Raw genomic sequence first — 27,362 nt, 5'->3', positions numbered from 1 at the left:
CTTAAGTTTATTCAGCTGTTCTGTCGTCTGATAAACAACCAGGATTATTTAATATGATTTAAAGATCAGTGTCGTGGTGGAAACAGTGAAAAGATCAACAGCATATATTCACAGAATAACCTTTTGACCTTTCAGCAGAGAGCCTGATTCATTTCCACACGTTGAGATTTAATCTGAGACTCGATCAAACCTTCGCTTATCGCCTCCTGAGGAGCGAGGAGGGGAACAAGCAGAGTAACATTTAAAGTGCGGCCGCCTCCTCCTCCTCCTCCTCCTCCTCCTCCTCCTCACCGGCTTCTCACCGGCGTACATGTTGTTTGGTGCAGATTGCTCCCGGTCGCCTCAGGGCTCCATGTCCATGTGCTGAGGTCAGAGGTCACACAGCTCTGTGAGTCGTTGTATATAAACAACTTTTATTTGATAGGATCCACATTTATTAACTGACCAATCACAGCTGGTTTGATTCCCTTATATTTACATTTTCATCTTTGCTGTTTTCTTGATCAAGTGTCAGAGAAGCTCAACTCTTTCAAATTAAAAGCACTCTGTAGAATTCCAGGCTTTTAATGTGAAAATGTGCAGGAAGTGCTGAGTTTCTTTGACGGTTGTTAAAGGATGTTTCCTGTTGTAATCAGGTGACTTCAGGACCAGAGCAGGTCACGTGATCAGGTGACCTCAGGACCAGAGCAGGTCACGTGATCAGGTGACCTCAGGACCAGAGGAGGTCACGTGATCAGGTGACTTCAGGACCAGAGCAGGTCACGTGATCAGGTGACCTCAGGACCAGAGCAGGTCACGTGATCAGGTGACCTCAGGACCAGAGCAGGTCACGCAATCAGGTGACCTCAGGACCAGAGCAGGTCACGTGATCAGGTGACCTCAGGACCAGAGGAGGTCACGTGATCAGGTGACGTGAGACAGTGAATAAAGTTCACGTGATGTCGGTTCAGTTTCCTGTTGAACCGGGTTTAAGAGGTTTTGGGCCAGAAACTTGAAGAATCATCTTTTAGATCTTTGTTATGTTGCAAACTTCTCACCCCTCCGTCGTGCTCGTTGGCCCCTCCCACCCCCCACAAGCCACGCCCCTCAGAATGTGTTTTCTTCCTGTTTCCTGGAACGTGTGGTCAGCCTCCCTCTCTTCTCTCTCTTCACATGCAGCCAAGCGTAAAGCGTGGAAACTAAATCGTGTCGCTAGTCTGCGAAGCATTTACGCCAACAGTCTGCAGAGCTCCGAAGGTAAAAGAACGCGCCCCCTGCTGGGGGCTGCCGGAAGAGACATTACCCACAAGCCACTGCTCTGGTGATCGGCGCGGTCAGAAGACGTCAGATCATTCCAGTAGAGATGTTTGACGTGTTGCAGAGGAAGTTGTCCCTGGTTCTGTCAATATTCTCTGAACTGTCCAGATTCAGTTCTTTAAGTTCTGTTTGTTCATTTATCATCATTATTGAACTTGCTTCATATTAATAATTGTTAATAGAACCGAGTTGTAGGTCCTGACGTCTTCTGACCTGTCAATCACCTCCTCACTGTTCACTGGGTTTTGTCACTTTGTGTTTGGTGGAGAAAATATTCATTTCCATAATGAATCGTCTCCTCCCGGCCGAACCCCCTGACCTGTGCCCCCTGTGCCCCGCCCTCCTCACCTGGGAGGGTCCGACCAACAAGCGCACCCAGCCTGCAGGTAGGAGACACCTGGACGCATGCTGGTGGTGATGTGAGTCTCTGTGAGATCTCAGGTGTGCGTCTCTCCACACACATGTTCCCTCTCAGACGTCAGAGTCGGCTCAGATCTTTTCCAGGTTATTAATGTTGTAAAAGGCTTCGAATAATATGAGGAGTAATGACCTGTGTCGCAAAGCAATACTGTGTGCGCTGACATTTCAGGCTTTTAATTTGTGTTTCCCGAGGCCCCCCTTTGTCTCCCTCACGCCCCCCCGTCACTGCACCCACCGTCCTGCCTGCCGCCCCCCCCCCCCCCCCCCGGCTGGGTGGTGCCGACACCTCAAACCCTGAACGATAGGCCTGTATGCACCCCCCCCCCCCCCCCCCTCGTCTTGTAAATGCTGTATATTGGGTTTGTTCTGTTTCTGCTGTTAAAGGTTGCCGGTGTCAGAGTTCACAAATTGCCTCGGCGTCACCTCTATCTGTGTGAATGTCGCACACAGTAGCCGAGAGCGCCGGCAGTAATTACCCACACAGCGGAGTGTGTGTCTGTGTGAGTGTTTGTACTCTCATGCATACGTTTAGTGGAGCAGACGCTGAGCAGGTTCAGGTGGTCCGCAGAGAGCAGGGAATCAGCCGGGGAGTCTTCAAGGGAACATGTCGCCTCTTGTCTGAAGTGTTTCAGATCATTAGAATCAAAGAAGTTTCTGATTCAGGAAATAAAGTCTTCATTTAAATTAAACCGTATGTTTTAATAAAGATCCTTTTCTTCAACCCGGTTCTTCAGCTGATAGAAACTCTGTCTGAAGTAAGATTTGTAATAATATTCATAGTAATATTCCAGTGTTGTCTGGTTGTTTGACTCCTTCGACTCCTGAACTGGTTTGACTGGTGTTGATGGTTCAGATGTTCTTCACCAGAAGAGACGAGCAGCTCCGAGGTTCTGAAGGTCTCAGAGAAGAATCCGTCTCCTAACCATGGTCCTCGTTCACGTGTGATCAGATCTTCATCTTTACCGCTCGCTGCTCTTCAGGAGTCGCTCAGGCTCAGGTGGGGGTTTGAACCCGTGGGGGGGGGCTCTCTGGTTGCACAGCCTAATGCCCCCCTCATTTTACTCATTAGCCGCTGCAGCGCGCCGGGTCAGCACGCAGCATTTAAATCCAGAAACAGCATTTAATTTACGCCGCGGAGAGGCAGGCCCTTTCTGGATTGTTGGTTTCCATAATTGTCAAGCAGCCAAACAGCCCTGCCCGCTGGAAGCAGAGAATCATGGGAATTTAATTATGATGGGATTCTTGCTCCTGACCCTGCAGCGCTCAGAGCAGCGGTGGCTGGGTCGTTGTTCAGAGCGAAGACGCAGCCGGTGCAGCCCCAGGAGACCGAGAACACTCACCTCACTTTCTGCTTCATCTCCACTTTGTCCTTCATTACACACATTTTCATACACTTTGAATCTGTGGCCTCCGTCGAACACTCGACTAATTCAGTGAGGAGGCAGGAAGGAGAGAAGCACCTCGACAGCAGGAGCTCTGTCGCTCTTTGATCAGGAGACGCATCAGGTCTCACACGTCTCTGGTTTCTGAGACGCACGAGTAACTTTGAACAACGAGTGAAGAGCTGCAGGTCTTCATCTGGATCTGTGCTCAGATCTGTGCTCGTCAGCTCTGTGGAGACAGGTCGAGAGTCGGGACAGATCCTAAATCTGTTTATTACACGTTTAAAGACATGAAAACTAGTTTGACTCTAAACCTGATGAAGCATGAAAATCAGATTTTCTTTTTGTTAAATTGGAGCCGAATCACGTGAGAGTCCACAGACTGTGAAAGATGATGATGATGATGATGATGAAGATGATGATGAAGATGATGATGATGGGGGTGGAGCCACAGAATCGAGGTTCACACCGATCGACCCGTTTCAGGGTGATTTAGCTCTGATTACTTTCGGTCACGTTTCCATTCATGTGTTGTAAGAACACAGAGGAAAGTCGATGTCTATGTCTACCATCACTGGTTTGACCTTGAGCCGTGAACCAGTCCTGGTGAACTGGGGTTTTAATTACCAGCAGCTCCTCGGCCTGGTCAGGAGCCTGAAGCAGCAGAGACATGAAGCGTCCCACGTTTCTCCAGCAAAGGAAACTTTGGTCGGTGAAGGTGTTTTCAATCTCTTCAGCCGGAGATGGCCTCGGGGGTTTTCCCTTCTTCCCTCACCTCCCGCCCGTCCTCTCCTGGGACGAGGCCATTGATTATCCGGATCCCAGCCAGAGGGGAACTTCAGCTCCGCTGCTCTGAGACGCTCCCAATTAGCCAAATGACTGGAGCTGAGGATCGTCCCCTCGCGGGCCGGCCGGGACCGCTGGCCGACTGATTAAACCTCCTCGCTGCTCCGGAGCACGTCATGAAACTGCTGCTTCCAGAAACACTGAGGTGTCATGAACGATTACTGGAGGAACCTGAGGAGCCTCCTCCTCCCTGCACCGGGGGGGTTATCTGCTTGACCAGAGATGGAGATGAAACCTCCTCAGAACTTTGGACCAGACTCAAACAGAACACTACAGAACCAGAGTCTGAAGCCACTGTCTCCCCCCCCCCCCCCCTTCACCTCCATGTCACAGACAGTTTCCAAATGTGTTAGAGCTTCAAACCTCAGAGAGCGACTGAAACGTGTGCATCTCATTTCTGACCCTGAGTTCCTCTTACTTCCTGTTCCTCTTACTTCCTGTTCCTCTTACTTCCTGTTCCTCTTACTTCCTGTCCCTCTTACTTCCTGTCCCTCTTACTTCCTGTCTCTCTTACTTCCTGTCCTCTTACTTCCTGTTCACAGCTGCATATCCAACAGGAGTCAGACTCTGAATCTCTTCTACACACACACACACACACACACACAGATTTGCAGTAATTGATTCCTGATTGGCCCATTAACCTCTGAGGGGTTCTGGGTAATGGATCCATATGTCCCCCTGCAGCGGCCCCTGATTGTAATGACTGACCTCTCCCACTGACAGGACAGCAGAGGGTTTGTTGGGCCCCCGGGGGGGTCGGGGGTCGGGTTGGGGGGGGGACACAGGGGCTCTTAATTTGGGTGACATCCTGGCTTGAGGGGGCGGGGTCATGTAGGTCAGCAGGGGTTGGCTCAGGACAGGTGTCCGTCACAGGAAGAATCAGTTTCTGTTCAGTTTGGTTTTGACATCTTTTTGTTTCTACGATACAGAAAACGTCTTCTGTCCTTTCCACGAAAAATGCGTCTGTCCCCGACTCAGCTCACGTCCCTCCAGGGTTTTATTTTGAAACAGAAAGACGCTGAGCTGGTCGTCTTCCTCTCTGGATCCCAAACAGCTGCTGTGGAAGCTCCACAGGTGGTGAGTGCTGAGTCTCTGCTGACGACAGCTTCCTGTCTCCTCAGAACAAGAGGAGAACTTTGAGTTCACCATCGTGTCTCTGACGGGACAGACGTGGCACTTCGAGGCTACGACCTACGAGGAGCGGGACGCCTGGGTCCAGGTGATCGAGAGCCAGATCCTGGCCAGCCTGCAGTCGTGTGAGAGCAGCAAGAACAAGGTGAGCAGCAAAGGTCCTGTTTATAGATATTATTATTATCAGAAGTGAAAACAGACACACACAAACATTATTTCAAAATACCAATTACTGTTGTTCACTTGCAGCCTCAGCGTTGCCATTTTCCACCTGAACATGCAGCAGGCGACTCGGCTCCGACGCTGTGTTGACGCCTCAGGCTCTCAGCCTTTCACACACACACACACACACACACAGGCCTGCCCTCCCTCCTCCTTCTATTTGTTTGGTGTGTTATTCTTTCATTTCTCTACTGTCACTGGGTGTGTTTGTGTGTTGAACAGTAAAATGAACTCTGAAGTGTAGTTTAAAGCTTCAGTCTGAACTCTACCTCTCAGTGTTTGAACAGCGCCCAGGAGTGGTTGTGGTTGTGTAGATGAAACACAACATTGTGTCTGAGTTGTGTGTTTCTCTCTCAGTCTCGTCTGACCAGCCAGACGGAGGCGATGGCTCTTCAGTCCATCAGAAGCATCCGAGGAAACGCTCACTGTGCCGACTGTGAAGCTCAGAGTGAGTATCAGCTGATCCCTGAACATGAGGAGGAGAAGAAGAAGAAACACATGGTTCTGATCCTTCATCGTGTCCCTCGTTCTCCTCCAGGCCCCGACTGGGCGAGTCTGAACCTCGGAGCCCTGATCTGCATCGAGTGCTCGGGCATCCACAGGAACCTGGGCACCCACCTGTCCCGGGTCCGCTCTCTGGACCTGGACGAGTGGCCGCTGGAGCTCATCAAGGTCATGTCGGCCATCGGCAACGAGCTGGCCAACAGCGTGTGGGAGGCCAACGCTCAGGGCCGCCTGAAGCCCGGGCCGGACGCCAGCAGGTAGGAGGCGCACACAGCACGCCACCGCCACAGGAAGTGAGCTTCACGTTCGTGTGAATTAAAGAAATTGGGTAAACAAAGAAGTTTCCAACATGTGTCAGTGTACTGCTGCCTGCTGCAGACAGGGGGCAGTGTTTCAGTGTTAGGGAACCAGCAGGGTTCACAGAGGATGATATTGACAAAAGTGTGTGCGTGTGCGTGTGTGTGTGCGTGTGTGTGTGTGATAGTAACAAATGGCTGAACTTTAGCGTGACGTGTGTGTTGATCAGTGTGTACCTGGGTGTGTGCGTGTGTTGTGTAATTATTGGCCGCTGCAGCAGCCATCATAACAAATTAGAGCTGACTGCCGTCCGCATAAAGATCGACTTCCCCGTCCTCCCCCTGCACTCACCCCCCCACCACTCATTAGTCAACAGAAGCACCTTATAATTACTCCCCACACGACCCCCCCGACTCACACACACACACACAGAGTGACACTCAGTGACACACAGCGTGTACAGATACACTCACAGATACATGCAGACACACAATATGGAACCTGCACTCACACGATATCCAAGGTAAAGTATGATTTAAAAAATAAGAGTCCTGAGCAGTGGCTTTTCAAATTAAAACTACTGATATTAGATTAAATATAATCTTGAGTGAAGGAAGTGAAATAGTTTTTATTTATAACGATAATATTCACTGTACAATACTGAGTTATTATAGATGTACTTTATGATTACAAGTCAATGACTGAAACAAAGGAAACTGACGCTCGTTGGTCGGTGGGGGGTTGAAGACGTAGCGCACGTCTCAGAGTTCCTGCGTTTATCGCCTTCAGCAGGATGAACGCTTCACTTCCTGCGTCCGTCACATGACGTCGATCCTTTCCTGCTAACACGCTCTCAATAGCACATCTCACTGGGAAGATTTAAATCGTATGATCTTTATAAAACACAGCTTACTTCCTGTTGCCAGTAGGTGGCACCATCACTATTATCACTCACAGACATATAGATCTGTTCAAATAGGGGCTCTGATGTAGCGTGAGATGTTGTGTGTCAATTGGACAATGTGAAGATGAGTGTTTTTCACAATAAGAGGCCAAACAATCCATCAGGACTTGAGAGCTTTCAGTTTTCTCCCAGTGCAGACGTCACAGGATTCTCCAGGTCCAGAGAGCAGTGATCAGCAGGAGCAGCTTGGACACCCCTGGTCCCGGCCCTGAGAAAAAACAAAATGGCAAATAATAATAATGATAATGGGAAAAATCCTTACAATTTCAATAGGGCCTCCCATCGCAGGTGCTCGGGCCCTAATAAGTTTTATTAAAACATAGAAACGACAAAACAAGAAAAAACAACAGAATCCAAATTATATAGAAGAAAATAATTATCACCTGGATTTGACTTTACACCAGAGGATCATTTAATTATATTCATTTTCTGTTGATCCCCTTGGAAGACGTATTGTTGATGTTTTAAAGGAAAAAGATGACATTTTATTTAACAAACAAATAAATAAATTAAGAAAATGACAAGTCAAAACTAAATCTCATTTTGTTATTTATTTTTTAGGATTTTTGTTGAATATGGTTTGTGAATTTAACCAGTTTGTTATTTGTTGGATTAAAGGGAAACATTAATCTGATAGAAAACCAAATAGAAAAAGTCAAGTCATATTTCATTTCCAGGTATTTAAACAGTATTAAAAACGTTCTTCAGTGAAGCCCGAGCAGATCCTCCAGGCCTCACTGATCTGATCAACAGCAGCTTCCATGGAGAAACTTCATTAATGAAGCAAAGGACATAAAACGTGTGCAGAGGAAATTCAGATACAATCACTTGAAGTTGCTGTTTCGACGGTTCGGTCAAACTGTGTTGTGGTCAGATGGTGAATGTATGAGGATGTAATATGTGGACACACAGAGTATTGACGTGCCATTACCCCCCCCTCCGTCACAGCACTAATGCTTTTATTGTTGCTCATGTTCCTATTTATTTATGAATGTGAAGCCTGTTTCCCCCGGAGGAGATTAGAGAAGGAGGTCAATATTATCTCAATTAACCCGCGCCGCTCCACTGCTCCTCCATCTCTCCCCCCCGCTCTCCGTCCTGTCCACAGTGTTTATCAGTCCATTCCTTAAGTAGCTGGCCGCTCGGCGCGTCCCCTCCATAAATCCCTCCTTTCTCTCGTCCTCCCATCGTCCCTCGCTCTCCGTCTCCTGCTCTTTGTCCACTCCTCCCTCCATCCACTCTTTTTTCAAACTCACAGATAAAAAACAGTTTTATTTATGGTTAATATTCATCTGATTAATGATGTTGGAATCAGACATGGATTAAAGATAAAGTTCAGTTTCACCTGATCTTTGGTTAAAGAAATATCACGAACATCATAATTCATTTTGAGCTGAAGGTAGAATTCTCTCATGACCGTGAGGAGGTTTTTCTTTCTAACACAAAACTACAGACAAATTGTTATAATTTTTAATAACAGTTAAATGTGAGTTTTCTGTATTCACTGTTGACGTGGTCAGTCTTGAAAACAATATTTTAATCTTTATCTGCTTAAGAAAAGGAAACAGAATCTACGTGAATATGATTTTCCTTGAGCCGTGTGTGTGTGTGTGTGTGTGTGTGTGTGTGTGTGTGTGTGTGTGTGTGTGTGTGTGTGTGTGTGTGTGTGTGTGTGTGTGTGTGTGTGTGTGTGTGTGTGTGTGTGTGTGTGTGTGTGTGTGTGTGTGTGTGTGTGTGTGTGTGTGTGTGTGTGTGTGTGTGTGGGAGGAAGGCGTCAGGTTTATTGCGGCTTTATGAAGTGTCAGTGATGCTCTATGAAATAATGAGGTTCCTCTTAAATTACACATCAGCCTGAGAGACGACGACAAGTTTACACACATTCAAAAACACACAACTCCTCGTACACAACAACAGAAAAACACTTCTTCAAACCGAGCAGCTTCACATTAAAAACCAGTTTCTCCGTCTTTTAAATAAAGATAAAATCAGCCGCATCACTTTAATATCTGGACCTGACACATGTTTGTGTTTAAATTCATAATTTACAATATGAACCAGGAAGTCACGTTCACAGAAACCTGCAGAGACGTAGAAGTGTGGGAAAAGAAGGGGGGGGGGGCTTCACCCAGGCTGCAGGAGGGGGGGGGGGGGGGGGGGGGGGGGCTGATGGATGAAAAAATGCCCTCCCCCTCGTGGTCTCTCAAGTGAGTAATAGAGGCCGAAATTTCATTTTGCAAGTGGCTGATTTAATGATCCAAAGGGTAATTAATGGCCTGATTATCTTAATGTTAAATATGGCCAGCAGCAATTACACTGACCTCCTGTCTGTCAAGGTCTGGCCCCCACTCGCCTCCCAATTAGGTCCTGTTCAGAGGTGGGGTGGGGGGGTGGAGGGAGGGAGAGAGGGAAGGAAGCTAGAAGTGAAACCTAGTGGAAGGAGAGATATGAAGGAAGAGGGATAAAGAAAAGGTAGAAAAGGAGGTGTAGAGAGGGAGGTGCTTTTCTTTGGCCGTCTCTCTCCTGCACCTCCTGCTCCACGGGGGGAGGAGGAGTTATGTTACGTCCAATGAGATATGTGACTCTAATCTCTTTATCTTCTGCTGTGGTTTGAGTCCCCCGCTCGTCGGGGGGGCTCATCTTACGTCTCCTGCTCGGCAGCACAATGCTTCACGGGGGGGACAGACACTTGGTGGCGTCCCTCAGTGGTGAGGACGGGGGACAACATGGCGCCCTGCAGCTGGGGGGGGCTCAGTGTGGACCGACACCAGGCGTGCCAGCTCCTCTCTGCCAGGGGGGTCCGGTTGGTACCCACCACCAAAAGACTGGCCGTCCTCTAAACGCTCCCATTAACCCTGTGGCCCGCGGTCAGCCGTCATCACCTCAGCTGGCACGCCGCCCGGTGCCGCCCCAGCTGAGGCCCCCGCTGGAGGGGCTGCTAAGTGTGGCACGCTGCCCACCACGCAGCCCCCCCCCCCCCCCCGGCGGCACCGTCCTCCCACAGCTCATTGTTTTAATTATCTGTCGAGTGGCAGAGTAACACCAGCACCCAGGGCTGATCAGGCTCCACGCGGAACAGGAAGTGACAGAGCTGCTAATCCGGCTGCTGGCCACCCCCCCCCCCCCTGCCTAACACTGACCTTTGGCAGTCTGTCGCAGAGGGTCAGCATCTTGGCCTGTGTGTGTTCTCTCACTCTGACTTCCTGTGGTCCGTGGTTCTGCTGTGGTTCTTTCTACTGGGACCAGGAACTGACCAGTTTGTGGGGAAGTCTCATCATCGGCTCGTCTGTTTTGACTTGTTCCTGAATGTGGAATGACCCAGACGTGTGTGTGGAGCCCCGTCAGGTGGAGGCGTGGAGCAGGATGGCGTGGTGGTGGAGGTGGTGGTGGTGGTGGTGGTGGTGGTGGTGGTGGAGGTGGTGGTGGTGAACAATAGGAGGAGGTGGAGATTTGTCGGTACTGAGACGTCACACCTTAATTAGACAGCAGAGAAATGAGCAGGAGCTAAAGGATGAGCGGGGCCACGCACTTAACACCGGGCCCCACATGACGAATGCTCGGCCAGTAATAATTCAGCAGCAGGTCGGGGGGGCCGGGCCGGTGCAGGGACCGGGTAAGGGCCCTTTATGGGAACAGATTAGTCTTGTTCCCCCAAGAAAAGGCAGCGCTAACAGATTTAAAATTAGACCGGGGCTTTTAATCTGGGCCGGGTGCAGGTGCAGGGGACGGGCTCAGGGGAGCAGCTGGGGGGGGCGGGCAGGAGGCCCACATCACAAGGTAATTGCCCCCCAGGGTCAGAGGGAATGGTGGGGGAGGAGGGGGCAGCCCTGCCTCGTACCCCATAAAAACTGATCACACGCACACACACAGACACACACAGCAGAGTGTGTGATGCTAACACAGATTGGACTGGTGCCATGTGAGACGGACACGTGTCACATGACAGGCGTCGATCAGGAGGAACCATCGTTAACGGACGTGACCCCGGACGATTTAAAGTCTCGCTCATCCTTATTAAACTCTGTGTGTGTCTGTGTGTGTGTGTGTGTGTGTGTGTGTGTGACGTGGTCTCAGACGTGTGTTTGTTTTCTCTCGGTTTACGTTTTCGTCATGAAACTAAATCTTTGCTCCAGATTTTATTTAAATATTCAAACATACTGGAGATTTAAATTGTTCACTGATCAGTTTGTGTTTAAATTTATTTATGATTTGTTTATTAGTTTTCTCTTTGTTAACCTGTTGAGTTGTTTTGATCATTGACCTTGAGATTCAGCCACAGAAATGTTTCTGAGTCGGGACATATTTTAAAGAGTAAAGATTAAAAAGTAAAGGTTGATAAAATACTGATAAAGGTTTTAAATGCATCATGTGTTCGAAGTGAGATGGAGACACAGAAACAAATATATTATATATATAATATTGAAATGATTCAAAATTTTATTAAATTATAATCTTTATAATATATAGAATATTGATTAATCAGGTTAAATGTCTGAGATGAGACGATTTCTTTTTATGAAAAGAACGTTTTTAAGATAAATAGAATCATGTTTTTATAAATAACGAATTTCCTACGATATCAGACTCCTGCACAGTGTGTATGTGTGTGGTTTGTGTGTGTGTGGTCTGTGTGTGTGGTCTGTGAGTGTGTGTGTGTGTTCAGTCTGAGCCGAGCTCTGTTTCATCTGCATCAGTTAACTAGCTGATCCCGCCTGCCATCATCTCCTCGCCATTATCTGCAGCCCCTGCTGATACGAGTCGGCCCCACGGGCTGCGTTTTCAACAACACACACACACAGTGACACACACCCAGTGACACACACACAGTGACACACACTCTCCTCCTGACAGGCAGTGCCAGTGCAAACGTTAAAAATAATTGGCCCCTACATTCTAATTCATCTGTAAAAGGGAGGCCTTGATTAAATTAGTCCTAATAGACATTATTTTGTACATGACTGCTCGCCGCTGCCCCCCCGTCCCCGTCCCCCCCCCCCCGCTCGCCTAACAAGCCCTCCAATTTACTATTGACATTAAGCCGGCTGACACGAGCCAATCACAGGGCCATTCATTCTCTGTCATCGCGGCGAGGTTATGCTAATGTGAACTAAAAGCACAAACTAAATGCACATTCTTTATGCCTGAGTCATCAGATTACCCCCCCCCCCCCCCCCTTACTTTAATAATGAAGAAATAAATAACGCTCTCCACATGCGTGACTCCGTCCCTGCTCGCCGGCGGCCAGCGGCTCCTGGAGCAGGAATGAATCTGCCCCCCCACCCTTTGGCTAATTGGCTCAGTCGGCAAATTGCTCCTAGAAAACAGAGGAGCAGGAAGTGGACGGCAGAGCGGGGTAATGTGTTTGGATGGAATGGGTTCAGGGCGGGCGGCGGCCGGCTGCTCGTCCAGAGGAATCCTGATCCTGGGTCTGATTCCTGAGCTGCGCAGACGAGACGCACGACAGGAACAGGAGCGTACGACACGTTCTCAGATCAGCTCTCAGGAACAAGGTTCCTGAATGAACACATCTGGTTCTGGTTCCTCAAGCAGGACCGTGTCAGGTGGTTCAGACCAAACAGGAAACGACTTCTTCTTCATGGACCTCAGTGGGACTCAGACTCTTTCCCCTGATTTTTAAATCCCCCATTTCTACTTTTCAACTCCTAATTAATTTGTCCACTGCATTTTGTGACTCTGTCTCCGTCCCTGAGTTTTTACATTCACCCAGCTCCCCCCCCCCCCCCCCCCCCCTGAAGTGAGACAGGACCACTCTTCTACGTCCAGCTCATTTAGTAGAAATGTCAACGTCTCCTGGGGCCACGAGGTCGGAGCTGTCGGCGCCTCGGAGACGTTCAGTGCGATGACTGAGACAGAGGACGTGTCCAACCAGAGGTTCAGATACGATCAGTGAGGGGGGGGCAGGCTTCCCCGTCTTACTGGGGCTGATCTGAAGCTTCTGAGTCAGGATGAAGCTCAGGGGATATCCTCCGGGACCAGGAACCTTTAGAGGAATCCAGGAGGTGGATCTGTGTGAGGATGAGGAACCAGGGTTTAAAGGTTCAGGATCCACTGGGTTGGGATCTAGAATCTAAACAAATAAAACAAACAGGTTCCAGTGGAATGAGGGTCGGACCACTTCCTGTACAGTTTGAAAGAAGAACCAACCCCTGGATTCTCTTCCTGTTCCTGTTGTGACCTGAATCTCTAGAAACACAACCTACACAACATGTCCACACTCTTTCTCGCAGAGTTCACGTCTGTCCCCGGAGACGCTCCAGCCGTTCAGAATCAGTTTATCTGGATCTGACCTGGGTGGTAAAGATGCTTTAAAGGTTTTAGATTAGAGGAGGTGTCGTCCCTCTTTCTTCACCTCCTCCTCCTGCTCCATCTCTCTCTCTGAACCTCCGTCTTTGTATCTGTGCGGCGTTGCGTTGCGTCTCAGTCCAGAGGTTTGGTCCATTCCTCCTCCACCTTTTCTCTCACTCTTCCTCCTCCACTCATTTGCATTGTCTCTCCCTCCTTCTTTCATTTAACCCCTCCGTCTCCATCTCTTCCTCTTCCTCACCCAGCCCTCCTCACCCTCCTCACCCTCCCTGTAATTATCTGTGCTCATCCGAGGGCAGCTAACGACCCGCTCACACAGCTAATTGATTTCAGCCTCTTCTCCTCTTCTTCTCTTTTGTCTCTGGGACTGTAAAATGAAAGCAGGAGGGATTCTGGGTGATTTTACCCCGACTTCCCTCCTCACCTTGTTAGAGCCGGTGACGGTGATTCATCACCAGCTCGGGCAGTTAGCTGCTGCTGCTCTTATCCTCGCTCTATCTATCTATTAATCTATTAATTAGAGGGCTAATTAGGCCAGAAGAGGAGCCACTGACACCATGTCACTCTTAACCCTGTTTCCTACCGCTCATTACCTCCCTCTCTCACACACACACACACACACACACACACACACACACACACACACACACACAGAGGCTGTAATTAATGACTTCTACAGCCGTGTGTTGGTTCATACATCTCCGCTCGAGGCTCAGATAGAAAATCCTCTTTTTAGTCTGAATTATTCTCAACAACATTCAAATGATTTTATTTTGAAAGGAATCCAGGTACAATTTTGAAACTTCCTCTAAATGTTCCTCCTTCCTGAAGCTCATTAAAAGCATGTAATGTAAAAGTGAAACGAGTGTCATCAGGTCGTTATGCTAATGGACCTGGTGTGATGATCAGTGTTGTGTTGTGTTCAGCTCCATGTCCACACTCTGTGGTGGTGGATGACCTGACACACACACACACACACACACACACACACACACAGACACACACACACAGTGATCAGAGGGGAGCAGCTGGACGTCCAGCAGAGGTCAGTCAGTCGGTTCGGACAAACACCCTCAGCCTTTGGACGGACAGGAAACTCTGTGTGTGTGTAAACATGCGCACACAAAGCAGCCGCTGAGGGGGAACGTCCACACACACAAACAGACACACACTCACACACACTCTCACAATGAGGCCAAACAACAGGCAGGAAATCAGAGAAGCACAGTGGGCCCAGTGTGGTTCCCTGAGTGACCCCAAACAAAATCACATTACGCCCCAACGTTTCCAACAGGGACGCAAACAGCAGCTGATGGAGCTGTCAATCAACACATCAGAGAAATCAAATGTGATGATTAGAATCAGAAGAATCAGAAGAATCAATAGAATCAGAAGAATCAATAGAATCAGAAGAATCTGTAAAGAGTCAAATTCAAAACTCTAGAAGTCATAGAATCATTAAAACCCCTGAATATGAACTCAGGTTAGAGTCAGTAAACTCATTGTTCCTCTGGTTGTTGTAAATTGTATCTTCTAATTGAGGTGACACATTACAACCCTCTGGGCTCAGTGTGTGTGTGTGTGTGTGTCTGTTTGTGTGTTTCTATCTCACCAGGACTCATGTTTAATTATCTACCCAGCATGCCTCAGTGCTAAAGCGCAGCACTTGGTCTAATGGGATGTGAAAAGCGACACACACACTAAATATGAGTGTGTGCATTCAGTAGACACATGTTAACACATACTGCCCCCCCCCACACACACACACACACACAGTGTCGTTAATTAGTGCAATTAGCCTCTCCAGTGTCCAGAGCTGTGATATCAGGACTCGTTAGTTCATGATGACAGAGAGTCACTGTTTACTGCAACACACACACACACACACACACACACACTAGATGTACACACAGACACAACCAGAAACACATGGACAACAAACACACACTCGACTCAGCCTCTTAGCAACTCCAGTGGTGAGAGAAGGAATGTGTGTCCTGGCTCCAGTGGCCTCACATTTCCTCTCCGTCCTCTGGAGGACAGAAGAGCAGAGTCCCGCTGAGCGCACACACACACACACATACCCACTCACACACACACACACACACATACCCACTCACACACACACACACACCCACAGACACACACTGAGCGACACCTCCAGGCTTTGTCCGGGGGCTGTCGGCCGTAGTCTGGTGCCCAGCCTCCCTGCTCTCTCTCTGGGACGGGGCAGGAAGGAGAAGCCCCCGGGACATTCCGTGATGCTAGCCACTGCCCACCACCCCCCTCCCCAAAACACACACACACACAGACACACACAGACACACACAGATGTGTCCAGGAAGAGAGTTAATGAGATTCTGCAGGTTGTCTGTGTGTCGTGGTCTTTTCCCACAGTTTGTGTCTGAAGCTGAAGATTAAAAAAGTGACGTTAACGTGTGTGTGTGTGTGTGTGTGTGTGTGTGTGTGTGTGTGTGTGTGTGTGTGTGTGTGTGTGTGTGTGTGTGTGTGTGTGTGTGTGTGTGTGTGTGTGTGTGTGTGTGTGTGTGTGTGTGTGTGTGTGTGTGTGTGTGTGTGTGTGTGTGTGTGTCCGTCCCCCAGAGGAGCTGTGGTTGTTTTGTTGTGGGGGGGGAACAGCTCAATATCTCTCCCCTGGGCCCCCCCCCCCCTCTCCTTCTGTAATCCCTGCTCTCTGAATGAGCTGCTGTTTACATGTGGGGGGGATGAGCTGAGATTAGAGTGATCAAATCTGTGGATTAGACACATCAGCAGTTCATGACACTCGATCTGTGAACAATGTGTCCACGTCCCCTCGTCCGTCCCTCTCTGTCACACTGTGTCTCATTCTGCACCGACGGGGGGGGGGGGGGGGGGGGGACAGAATCACAGCCACGTGCTCTTTACCTCTTTGTTCACGTGGAGCCACTCGCTGACAGAAGGTGATGGGTTCTGTCCTCAGTGGACCAGTTCACCTGACGCCATGTTGGACGTCACCAACTCACTGAGGTCCAGGAATCAAGAGCTTGAACTCAAAGAGCCTGAAGAACAGAACCGGGCTTGAATGAAACATTTCACTTCTTTAGTGTTGATATCAACTAAACAATGATCTGAAGTGATGGTTGACCAGCTGCGTCTCCTCAGGTCAGAGGATCTCTTGACGTGAGCTGGTTTTATTTTGAAGCAGTCCACTTCCTGTCAGTGACCTCTCTTCCTGTGTGTGTTCTGTCAGGGAGGAGCGGGAGCGCTGGATCCGGGCGAAGTACGAGCAGCGGCTGTTCCTGGCGTCGCTGCCGGGCACCGAGCTGACCCTGGGCCAGCAGCTGCTGAGGGCCACGGCCGAGGAGGACCTGCGCTCCGTGGTGCTGCTGCTCGCCCACGGCTCCCGGCAGCAGGTGAACGAGACGTGTGGCGAGGGCGACGGACGCAGCGCCCTGCACCTGTCGGGACGCAAGGGCAACGTGGTCCTCACGCAGCTGCTCATCTGGGTAAGACACGGAGACGCTGCTGGGCTTTTATTGTGAAACATCTGAGCAGGAAGTTTGATTCAAAGGAAGCAGTAACAGATTGCACTTAGTAATGTAGTGTAAGGGATTACAATTTAAACTTCAGTTACTAATCCCAGAAGAATACTCTGTTACTTTGACAGCTGGGCGTCCACTGGTTCACTGAGAGTTGGTTGGTGCTGTGTTTACAGTAAAGTGTAATCAGTAATAGATTACAGTACTGCAGCTGACCCCTCTCTCTCCCTGTGGTTCCAGTACGGCGTGGACCTGATGGCGAGGGACGCCCACGGGAACAGTGCGATGGCGTACGCCCGGCAGGCCAGCAGTCAGGAGTGCGTGGACACGCTGGCTCAGTACGGCTGTCCTGACGAGCGCTTCCCGCTCATGGCCACGCCCAACCTGTCCCGCCGCAACACCAACCGCAACAACAGCTGCAGCAGCAGCGGCAGCACCGCCCTCATATGACCTGGACACACACACACACACACACACACACACTTGGGAGAATCCTCATCGTTTATTTTGGGAACCACCACGTGTTGTGACTCTGGAGCCCCGCCCACCTCACCTGACGACCACCTGACGGCTCGTCCAGACTGATTTAAAGGTGACACCATGTTTGGGAGAAGAAACCCAAAGCATGCTGGGAAATGTGGTCTACGGGGGCTCGTCATTGGTTGATCAGAGCTCCTTGGGAAATAATCACATGACATATGGCGTCCAATCAGGGCGCAGTCTGACGCTCTATGGACATCATACCTCATCACACTACACGGCCAGTTCCTGTCAATCAAGAATCCTCGAAAGACTTGTCCAGCTCAACAGCCAATCAGAATCCACGTCCACTTTCCCGCCTAAACATATCTTCAATGACATGAAGACGATATCAAGGAACCGTGGGAGCACCCCCCCCCCCCCCGGACTCCGCCTCCTCCTGCCGCTTTGTGTTTTTTATTTCATGTGAAAAATATCTAGATGTAAAACTTTTAATGAAAAATCACAGATATCGGATCAGTTGTTAGAGTTAAACAGAGAAGTGATAGATCGCATGTCGTAGTCCCCCCCCCACGTTCACGTCTTTCAGTTCAGAACTTGTTGAAAACTTTGAGACTAATTCTCTCATGAATGTCACATCTGGAGAAACTCAACTCACTTGATTTGCAGAAGATTCGATGAAGACAGTTTTTTTACTTTCTGAAATTCACAATTCCTCAAAAAGAGATCCAGCTAATTCACGTTTTATTTAAATCTGTCTTCAAAATATCTGCAATTTAGTTTTCTGTTGAAGGACTTGATGAAAAGATGAAGAATCTTTTTGTTTGTTTTAAACCGGATTCACGTGCAGGTCAAAGGTTTGATTCCCTGAAGTTTTAAAAAGTGTAAAAGTCGAGGAAGCAGCTACGAAGCAAAAAGGGAAACGATCGGCTTCTTCTTCTTCAGGTGTTTTATTTCTTGATCGGACGATGAAACATGGACGTCACGATGTAGAGTTTCCGTGTATAAATATTTATCTGTTGTAACTGTTGACATCACAGCGGCTTCCCTCTCAGTCTCTGTCGTCCAATCAGACGCCTGATCTGCTCAGCGAATCACTAAGAAGGGCTCCTTATTCTTCTTCTGTCTTGTAAATAGTTTCCTCTTCCTCTCTTTTCTTCGTCACCTCCTGTGTTTCGTCATGTATGTAGAGAACACGTGTACTAATCGTGTGCTGCCGTGTCGGGTTAGAAAAGGAACACTGACTGAATGTCGCGTGTTCAGAGCAGGAAACCAGCGTCTCCACCTGTGGTCCCTTCACTTCAGAGAACACCGCCCCCTAGTGGGCCACAAGCTCAATCTGAATAAAACCATCTCCTTTACGAACGTCACTTAAAAGCTCAGGAAAGTTCAAATAATAAAAACACTACAAAATAAAACTAAAGTCAGGACGCTAAACGTTTCCGTATCAAGGTGCCAAAAGGGGAGGAGCCACCGGTTTAAAGACCTCAAATGAATCGTGAATGTTGAAAGTTAATTTCAGGTGTTTTCACATTTAGACAAAATTGTAATGAAGAAAAAAAAAACATGGATGTAGAAGTGACTGTTTAGTTTTTTTTTCGTAGCTGGATGTAAAACGTGTCGACTGAACGCTAACGATCAGGAAAGAAGCTCCTCAAGGTCATGTGACCTTTACTTTCAATCTTTAAACTCAGCTGCTGTTTCCTCCCGACCGTTATCGTGAAGCAGCGGCTCAACCCGACTTTGTATCCAAGCAATATTCAACATTCACATCGTAACGTCAACACTGACCTCGCTGCAATATTTACATTGAATACACTGCGTGAACAGAGTCGTCGACGTAAACACTAGCATTTTCCTCTTAATGCCTTTTTTATTTTACGCTCCTGCGTTTATGTCCCAGCTTCGTCTTGTACGTGCCACGCCCCCTTTCCCACAGGTCATCACAAAGATGGCGTCGTATTCACTAAGGGGCTGAACTTTCTGTTTTATTTTGTGTCCGACATGTCCCTCGTCCGTCTTCAAGAAGGACGAAGACAATGACCTCCGTTTATTTATGACAGAAATGCACTAACTCTGATTCAGTCCGTCTTCAACCCGAACTCTGTCCACTACAGTTTCCTGTTTTATGATTTTAACGTTTGTTAATTGGCAGCAGCTTCTGACGATTTCTTCATAACGGATATTTTTATTTTTACGTTCTGAACTTGAACATTCTGTGTTTGTTTTTCTTAAACTTGACACAAACATCAAAGTTGAAAACGTGTAAGACGTGAAACATCCAATCGCCAGCTAGCGCCTGTTAGCTTAGCTTAACAACAAGCTGCGTGGTAATGCACTTGTTTTCTTCAAACTAAAACCAAACGTGAAAGTTGAAAAATGTTTTGAGACTAAAAACCTCCTGTGAAGCTCCAGGTGCAGCTAGCGTGTGTCAGCTAAACTAAGCTAATGGTCATTAGCGTGTTGCAGTATGTTTGCTAGCTGTTAGCTCGGCTAAGCTGCGTGTAAATAGATCCCGACATTTCGGAAGACGCTGCTCGTCACCTGTGCGTAAACTTCAAACTACAAACCAAGAAAACACAACTCTGTGCGTCACCATCCGGTTTGTCTGGTTGTGTTACCTCATGTGTGTTTTACCTTGACGCCCCCCCACTCCCGGGCTGCCACCACATTATTTATAAACGCACCTAGCCAGGAAGACTCCGCCCACTCTAACCTTTGTTTTTGTACTTTTCTCTCTGACCCTTCGAGTCCATCCATGTTTTACTAGATTCCTTTATCATCCAGACACATTATTGTTATTCTAATTATTATTATTGTTATTGACTTTTGTTGGCTGTACAGTACCGTTGTTGAAAAACTTAACCTAATACAGAGTCTTCTACTGTAATGTGTCTCTTTTCAATAAAGACGAGAATAATGCTTCGTAAGATTTTCTCTCTTCTGAACGTTTGTCTCTTATCACGTTTTTCTGTTTGGTTCAGCAGCTGAAAGAAGAAAGGGACTTTATAACGTGTTACAGTAATACAGTATTTTTGTGTAGTTGTCATTTTTAACTCTTGCAGGGTTTTCTGTTTCTATGATTTGATCAAAACAATCTAAATGAACTAAATCTTTATTTTTGATTTATTGAACAAAATCAGAACTGTCACCTCAGGTGAGTTGAACTGTTTGATTGAGAGAAATGATTCTGACACGTTTCTGAATTTCTGCAGTTATTAGTGAGGATGATGAGATGTTGTGATTTGACCTCCAGGACGCCACGGCCCGATTTAAAGAACCTGCAGAACTGTGTTTCCTCCTTGTCGACACGTCTGACACCACAGAAGAAGAAGAGGAAGAGGAAGACACAGGTTTTCTTGATTCATGATTTCTGATGGAGGAGGAGGAGGAGCTCAGCTGATCCCATGGTGTCATTTATCAGATCCCACTGATTCTAACGTGTCACAGAATGAAGTGTAAGTCAGCGTCTGATTCCTCTGACCCTCAGTCTCACTCTCATGTTCACCGACGTGACGACACCAACACTTCATATGTTTATAAATCACCAGGCTCCAGAGATCACAGCTGATTATCTCTGATTTACTACTTCACATTTAGTTTGACTTGGTTTTTTAAATTGTCAAAATCTAATTCTGAGATCTAATAATGCAGTTTCCTAGATTTCCCACAATGCAGCACATAGTCATCTATCATTACAATTCGTGAAATAGTTTTTATCTAATACAAACTTAACTTTAAAATGGTGATTATAATTAGTTTAACCGTCAATTCAACGCGGGGCGCGCGTGCACGTTGGGCCTTTTTAATTCTGTCGAAAAAGAGCTGTTTTTATTTTGTTCGGAGGATTTTAACGAACTGGAGGAGCTGAGCGAGTGTTTGTGTGTTTAACGTTTGTTTCTCACGCGTGTGTTTCTACATTTGTGTGTCTGTGTGTGTGTCCGTCAGAGGCTGCGGCTGAAAGGTAACTTCTGTTTGGATTTTTCACTAAAATACAAATTAAATTAATGAGAATAATAAATAATGAGAATAATGAGCGATGCCGCTCAGACGTGTGTGTGTCTCCTGGTTCGTCACGTGTCACTGAGCCGCAGCTTCCACGTATTTAAACATTTACTTCACTTTGATTTTAAACCTTTTATTCGCTGCGTCTGATCCTTATTTTCTCTGTAATAATAAATATAAGATGAATCCAATTAACAGTTAATTCACTTGGTTTCAATAGATTTAAAACAAAAACCTCAAAGTAAAATAAACTGATTTAGCCTCAACAAATATCTTCATCCGGTTATGTAAATTAAAGACATTTAAATAAAACAAATAGTTTCTATCACATTTTAAAGTTTTCATAAGAATTCACATGTGAAGGTTTGTGGCCTTTCAGAGAGTCGGGCCTTCAAAATAAAACCCTGAGTGTTTCTAAAGCAGCGGGTGAACAGATGGTTTGTGAAGTTGTGTTTATTGTGAAGGGCGGAGAACAAAGTGGACACGCAGCTGTTCACATCTGCTCAGGCTTTTATTCACACCTTCATCTTCAGAAAGTTATTTCACGACTTCAACACAGTTTCATATAAATAAATTAGCAGCGTCACTTCAAAATGAAAATGAAGCCGTTCGAGGAAAGTTTCAAATCTTCAGACTCGAGCTTCGTGAAAACGGATCCAGATCCACAACGTCTCAAATGACGTCATGTGCTCAGTGTGGTCCCGCGTGTATTTACATGGGGGGGAATGCTGTCTCTTCTTCATCCTCCTCTTCATCCTCTGCGCTGAATCTTCACGCACAGTTTTTCATGATGACACTTATTTGTCTGCACACGCACTTCCGGGTCAAAAGTCTCTGTCTCGTGCTGACGCTTTTAATATTTGTTATTTTCTGATGAAGTGGAGGAAACGACCCGAACTGGTGTTGAACAGACAAACGTTCGATTCCCGCTGGAGCTTTTAATACCGTGTTCAGCCTGGAAAACCAAACCGCGGCAGGAAAAGGTTGAATTTAAAAATGTCTCAGTGACATTTGAGCCATAATTAAATCGTCAGAATCAGAAATGTAATTAAAGCTTCGTTAATGTGATCTGTCACAAAACGTCATGTCTCTAATTGAAGCCACGGTCCGGGGGGGGGGGGGGGGTAATTACAGGAGTTCTATTCAATATGTGATCGATTTGTTGGACCAGTTCACAGATTTGATCTCTCATCTGGAAAAGGGTCACGTGGTTGAATCCTGCGAACACAGTTCGAATCCAGCGGGCCCACATGAGAGGAACTGGTTTCACTGGTGATTATTAAGAGCATCAGCACGGGACGGGCTCTTCTTCTTCTACGGTCTGTTCTGCTCCATCTGCTGGTGCTGACTCCTGATGGCGAAGCGGCTCACGTGCACGGGGATCGGCACCACGATCTTCGGGTTCCGGGACGGCTCCCCGGACTTGTTGTTCACGTTTCCGGCCTTGACGCGTTTCCACTTGGCGCGTCGGTTCTGGAACCAGATCTTCACCTGCACCTCGCTCAGCTTGAGCGCGTGCGCGATCTGCGAGCGCTCGGTGAGCGACAGGTACTTCTTGCAGTGGAACTCCTTCTCCAGCTCCAGCAGCTGCTCGCTGGTGAACGCGGTCCGCCGCCGCCGGTTCTTCCCCCCCCCGCCGCCGCCGCCCGCCCCGGAGCCGCCGGAGCCGTGCGGGTTGTCCTCGAGTCCCCCGGCCCCGCCCCCGTCCTCCTTGTGGGACAGCGAGGGGACGTTGTCGTCGGAGCTGTAGTCCAAGTCACTGTCCATGGAGAAGGTCTCGTCCTTCCGCCCGCTGTCCTCGTCCTTCGAGTCGTCTTTGCTGAGTCCTCTGCCTGGGACACAGTTCACCAGTTAGGACAGACACACACATGAACAACACAACATTTACAACTGTGCGAGTTAAACCAGAGGACAACCACAACGATTAAAGTGTGTAGAACAGAATGAGTTATTGAAGTGGTGCTGAGTGGAACATGAACCCAGAGGTGAACGTGTGCGGGCGCGTGTGTGTGTCCGTATCCATCATCATCACATCAGTGTGGATAACAGCGGATCACGCGCTCTCCACGGAGTTTTATTTTTCACGCGTAATTACGCACGGCGCGTCTCCGCCGCGGCCTCTTTGAGAAACGGAGACTCCGCGTCTGTCACAACGAATTCATCCACGGACACGCGCCTCGTGATTTATCATCAAACTGTTCGAGATCAATAAACAACTTAAATTATAAAATAATTATAATAAATACAGTTTTTATCATTTAAATTAAACTCTGATTTATACTTGATTAAATTTTATTAATGTTCAAGATCAAATCTGTTTTTTAGATTTAAACTAAATTTAGCAGAACATATTTAAATCCACTCGTTTAGAAGTTGTTTTAAAAACGAAGAAATGAACAACTCATAATTAATGTTTGTCTGATATTTGTCACTAATAAGAAATAAAAAGATGAACCATTTTTTAAATCTTTCTTCACGTGATAATTAGTTGTTAATTAGTTTCTGTTCAAATCAACGAGTCAAATAATTTTAATTTACTCATTTTCTTCTAAATAATAAAAACCTGAATGTTTTTCTAAATTAAAATCAGATTATTTGGAAACGAGATTTAACGGAACTAGGATCTGTGATGATTTAGATTATAGTGTCTCCGGTAGTTTCCTCCGGTCGTGCTGTCAGACTGAAGCCGGCCCGGGAGTGCTCTCCCCGGGCGGACGGGGAGCGGGGAGCCGCCTACCTGTGGATGTCTGCACCGGCTCCGCGTCGTGGAAGCCGTGCAGCGACTCCTTCTGCAGGAAGCCCTTCCCGTCCTCCGCCTCCAGCCGCAGCTCCTTGTCGAAGACCGCGTGAAGCGCCTGGGAGCCGAACTTCCGCGCCGCCTCCTGGTGCTGCTGGGACGGGGAGAATCCTCCGGGCAGCGCCGCCATGAGCGTGGAGGTGAGCGCCATGCCCTGCGTCAGGCCCTGCGCCAGGCTGGAGCAGAAGCCGCCCTGCAGCCCGGGGATCTGCGGGTGGTGTCCGGCGGGGAGAGCCTGCTGCAGGGCCGGGGGAGGCGGGGGCGGCGGCTGCAGCACCACCGACCGGTACGGCATGAACATCGGGTAGCCGGTGTACACGAAGTGTCCCGGGCTGGGCTGCGGGGGCCCCCCGATCAGAGAGTCGATGCTGAAGGCGGTGGTGCTTCCGAGTGGCCGCTGCATCACCATGAAGGACGAGCTGAACGCTGCGCTCATAGGACCGGCAGCTGCAGCCGGAGGAGACCGGGGACGAGGCGCTGCGGGCGGCTGCGGAGAGACAGGAGCCCCGGTGGAGACCCGGTGGAGCCGCCTCGGTCTGGAAGTTCACAGATGCGATAATCCGGTTAACGTGAAACATTCCATTGGGTCCGCGGCTCAGGGAACTTCTTCTTCTTCTGTTTCTCCTTCTTCTTCTACCAACAACCAGCACGCACCGCACCGCACGCACCGCACTCACCGCACTCACCGCACTCACCGCACCGCTCTGGAGAACCGAGCGTCCCGCAGCTCCACTTCAACTTGACCGGACTCCGTTGTCTGAGCAGCGGACACTTGTCCCTCTGTGTCCCGCTGAGCCCGTGTGTGCGACCTGTGTGCGTGTGTGTGTTTGTGTTTGTGTGTGAGTGTGTGTGTCTGCTCTGCGCGCGTCCAGATGTGTTTGGATTTAAATTACGCTCCTGTGCGCGTCTGCTCCAGGAGAGCCCCGCCCCCTCACCGTGCTCCGGCCCCGATTGGTGGACGGGGATGACGTCAGAGGTCGCCTCGAGTCCCCTGACCCACACAAATACTCTCACTACTAAAATACTCTCACTACTAAAATACTCTCACTACAGTGCTACAAACCGGATTCCCCCCGCAGGGCGTTGAGCCCATGATGAACGCGGTCCCTCTGTTCTCTGCTCCTCTCGGGGCCTCGACCTGTTTGGACCTGACGTCACTGTAAGAGAATAGATGATTGACAGGAAGTGAAGCACGTCATTTTGAGAATCAATCATTTCAATAAATCTCAAAGTAAATATGAGTTCTCTGAATGTTTCGTTGAACCTGAGATCTGCTGGATTTACATCATCAGTTCAACTTGTGTTCTGTTATCACATGGATCACATGATCACATGATCCTTCACACAGATGAGAAGAAGAAGTAATCCAAACAACAGAAGCTCAGTAGAGTTACAGTAACTAGTTACTCTCAGGATATTAACAGCAGCTTCTTCCCTGTGAACAGGTTTTATTATCTGAGGATAAATCAACTTCTGTTGGTTGTGAACAAGAAAACAACTGAAGCTGTAATCGTACAACTTCACTTAATGAACAGCTGGTTTGACATTACGAGTTTAACTGGTGTTTAACTGGAGTTTAACTGGTGTTTAACTGGAGTTTAACTGGTGTTTATGGTGTTTAACTGGTGTTTAACTGGTGTTTAACTGGTGTTCTGTGGTTGAGTGTCCTCGACCAGGCTCTGCTGCAGAACCTTGAAACAACAGGTTGAGTCTCATCCTCCTGGAAACTTCTCTGAGTCTCAGTCTGGAACTTTGTGACATTTGTTCTGAAATAACTTTAATGAGTAATTATTGATTATTGATTAATTAATGAAACTGTTGCTCTGGATACGGGTGCAGATCAGTTCTGATGGAACCGTCTTCATCAAACTGGTTCTGTTGTTTAATCTGTTGACTGGTTACTGGTCAGATGTATGTCTCGTTTGGCTGTTATGGGTCAGGGTTATATATATATACATATACACAGGTATATTTGTACCTGTAGTTTTCAGTCTGACAGTATATTGTACTTTCAACACGTCCTCTCCCGTGGACACATTGTGACTGGATGCTGTGAGGAGGTGAACTGGGATGCTCTGTATGGACTGGTAATGAATGCAGCTGTAGAGAACTGGTTTTACGAGCAGCTGTTGATTTTCGGCGGCGGCAGCGGCGCCCGGCCCGGTCGTGTTCTGGTGACTCCTGATGAGGTCTGTAGTCGTCTGTGATCCTCCTGCGATTCATCTCCTGTGAAGAAGCTTTAAATCACAATGTTTGCTCCTGCGTCGGCATCACACTCCTCGTTAATGAATCCTCTAATGGCTTCCTCATCAATCCAGACCGGCCTCGTCCACGCCACGCAACACATCATCCACAGAGACAGGGACGTGACCTCTGACCCCACTGGATCTCCCAGTAGACCCACCCCCCCTCTCCTCCTGGGCTGAGTCAAGGGCACGCATGGATACCCCCCCCCCCCCCTCAGGGTCACTGGGACAGGATCTCATTAATGGCGTCCTGATCTGCGAGTGCGATGCAGACATTAAATAGCAGTATTTTTCAATTAGCGCCGACAAATTCAATCAAAATTCCATAGATTAGGATGAAATGAGGCATGGGTCATTTACAAGGGGATTTAATTGCACGGCCATTAGACAAATAGTGCAGCGGCCTCTGTCTCATTATCAATCATGCAGGGGCATCAATAGTAAAAGGTTGTGAGGCGGGGGGGTGTATGTGTCCGTGCACGCTCCCCGTGCACGTTGCTGCTCTGCCCCAACCGCAGAGCAGCTAATAAATACGCTCTTTTGTACTTATAAATTATCCAGTTTAATTAACAACATGGATTATGATTGGACTATGATTTAATTAAAGCTTTGCTGCACGCAGGCCGAGCCGCCATCATCCATTATGAGCTGGTGGGGGGGGGGGGGGGGGGGGGGGACACTGTTCTAAATGAAGCTTCCTCTAATGGAAGCTGCTCACCTGCTAGCATCATCATCTCTACAACACGCCGCCATTACGGGCGTCTGAACGACTGGTTTACAAAAAACAAACCAAGAGCCCCCCCCCCCGGAGTTGAAATGACAGGAGTTTGTTGATTTAGTCGTCATGTGATGTAAAGTGGGGGGGACGTGGCGGGAAAAGCAATTTACGAGACGCTCGCCGTGGAGCCGGGCAGGAGCAGAGGGTGGGGGGGG

The 27,362-nt window shown here is 48.2% G+C and overlaps 2 protein-coding genes across 6 annotated transcripts in view; one reads left to right on the top strand and one right to left on the bottom strand.

Annotated features, from left to right (window-relative positions):
• The window catches only part of agap1 (ArfGAP with GTPase domain, ankyrin repeat and PH domain 1), an 82,642-nt gene extending 62,331 nt beyond the window's left edge, over positions 1-20,311 (top strand). For all 5 annotated transcript variants that reach the window (XM_062380292.1, XM_062380293.1, XM_062380290.1 and 2 more), the window contains 5 exons: positions 5,066-5,220; positions 5,655-5,745; positions 5,836-6,058; positions 16,613-16,868; positions 17,142-20,311. In XM_062380292.1, the coding sequence (XP_062236276.1) occupies positions 5,066-5,220; positions 5,655-5,745; positions 5,836-6,058; positions 16,613-16,868; positions 17,142-17,351 (935 nt within the window). In that variant the 3' untranslated portion in view covers positions 17,352-20,311. The remainder of the gene's footprint in view (positions 1-5,065; positions 5,221-5,654; positions 5,746-5,835; positions 6,059-16,612; positions 16,869-17,141) is intronic.
• A 1,583-nt stretch (positions 20,312-21,894) lies between these two features.
• On the bottom strand, positions 21,895-25,015 carry gbx2 (gastrulation brain homeobox 2). Its single transcript, XM_062380346.1, has 2 exons — positions 24,124-25,015; positions 21,895-23,218 (listed from the first exon to the last, which is right to left on the bottom strand). Exons 1-2 carry the CDS (start codon positions 24,617-24,619, stop codon positions 22,701-22,703), a joined length of 1,014 nt encoding a protein of 337 aa, XP_062236330.1. The 5' UTR covers positions 24,620-25,015; the 3' UTR covers positions 21,895-22,700.
• Positions 25,016-27,362: the final 2,347 nt, after the last annotated feature.

The sequence above is a fragment of the Platichthys flesus genome, chromosome 22, assembly GCF_949316205.1.
Source record: "Platichthys flesus chromosome 22, fPlaFle2.1, whole genome shotgun sequence".
Classification (NCBI taxonomy): Eukaryota; Metazoa; Chordata; class Actinopteri; order Pleuronectiformes; family Pleuronectidae; genus Platichthys; species Platichthys flesus.
This window is presented reverse-complemented; position numbering and strand designations above follow the sequence as displayed.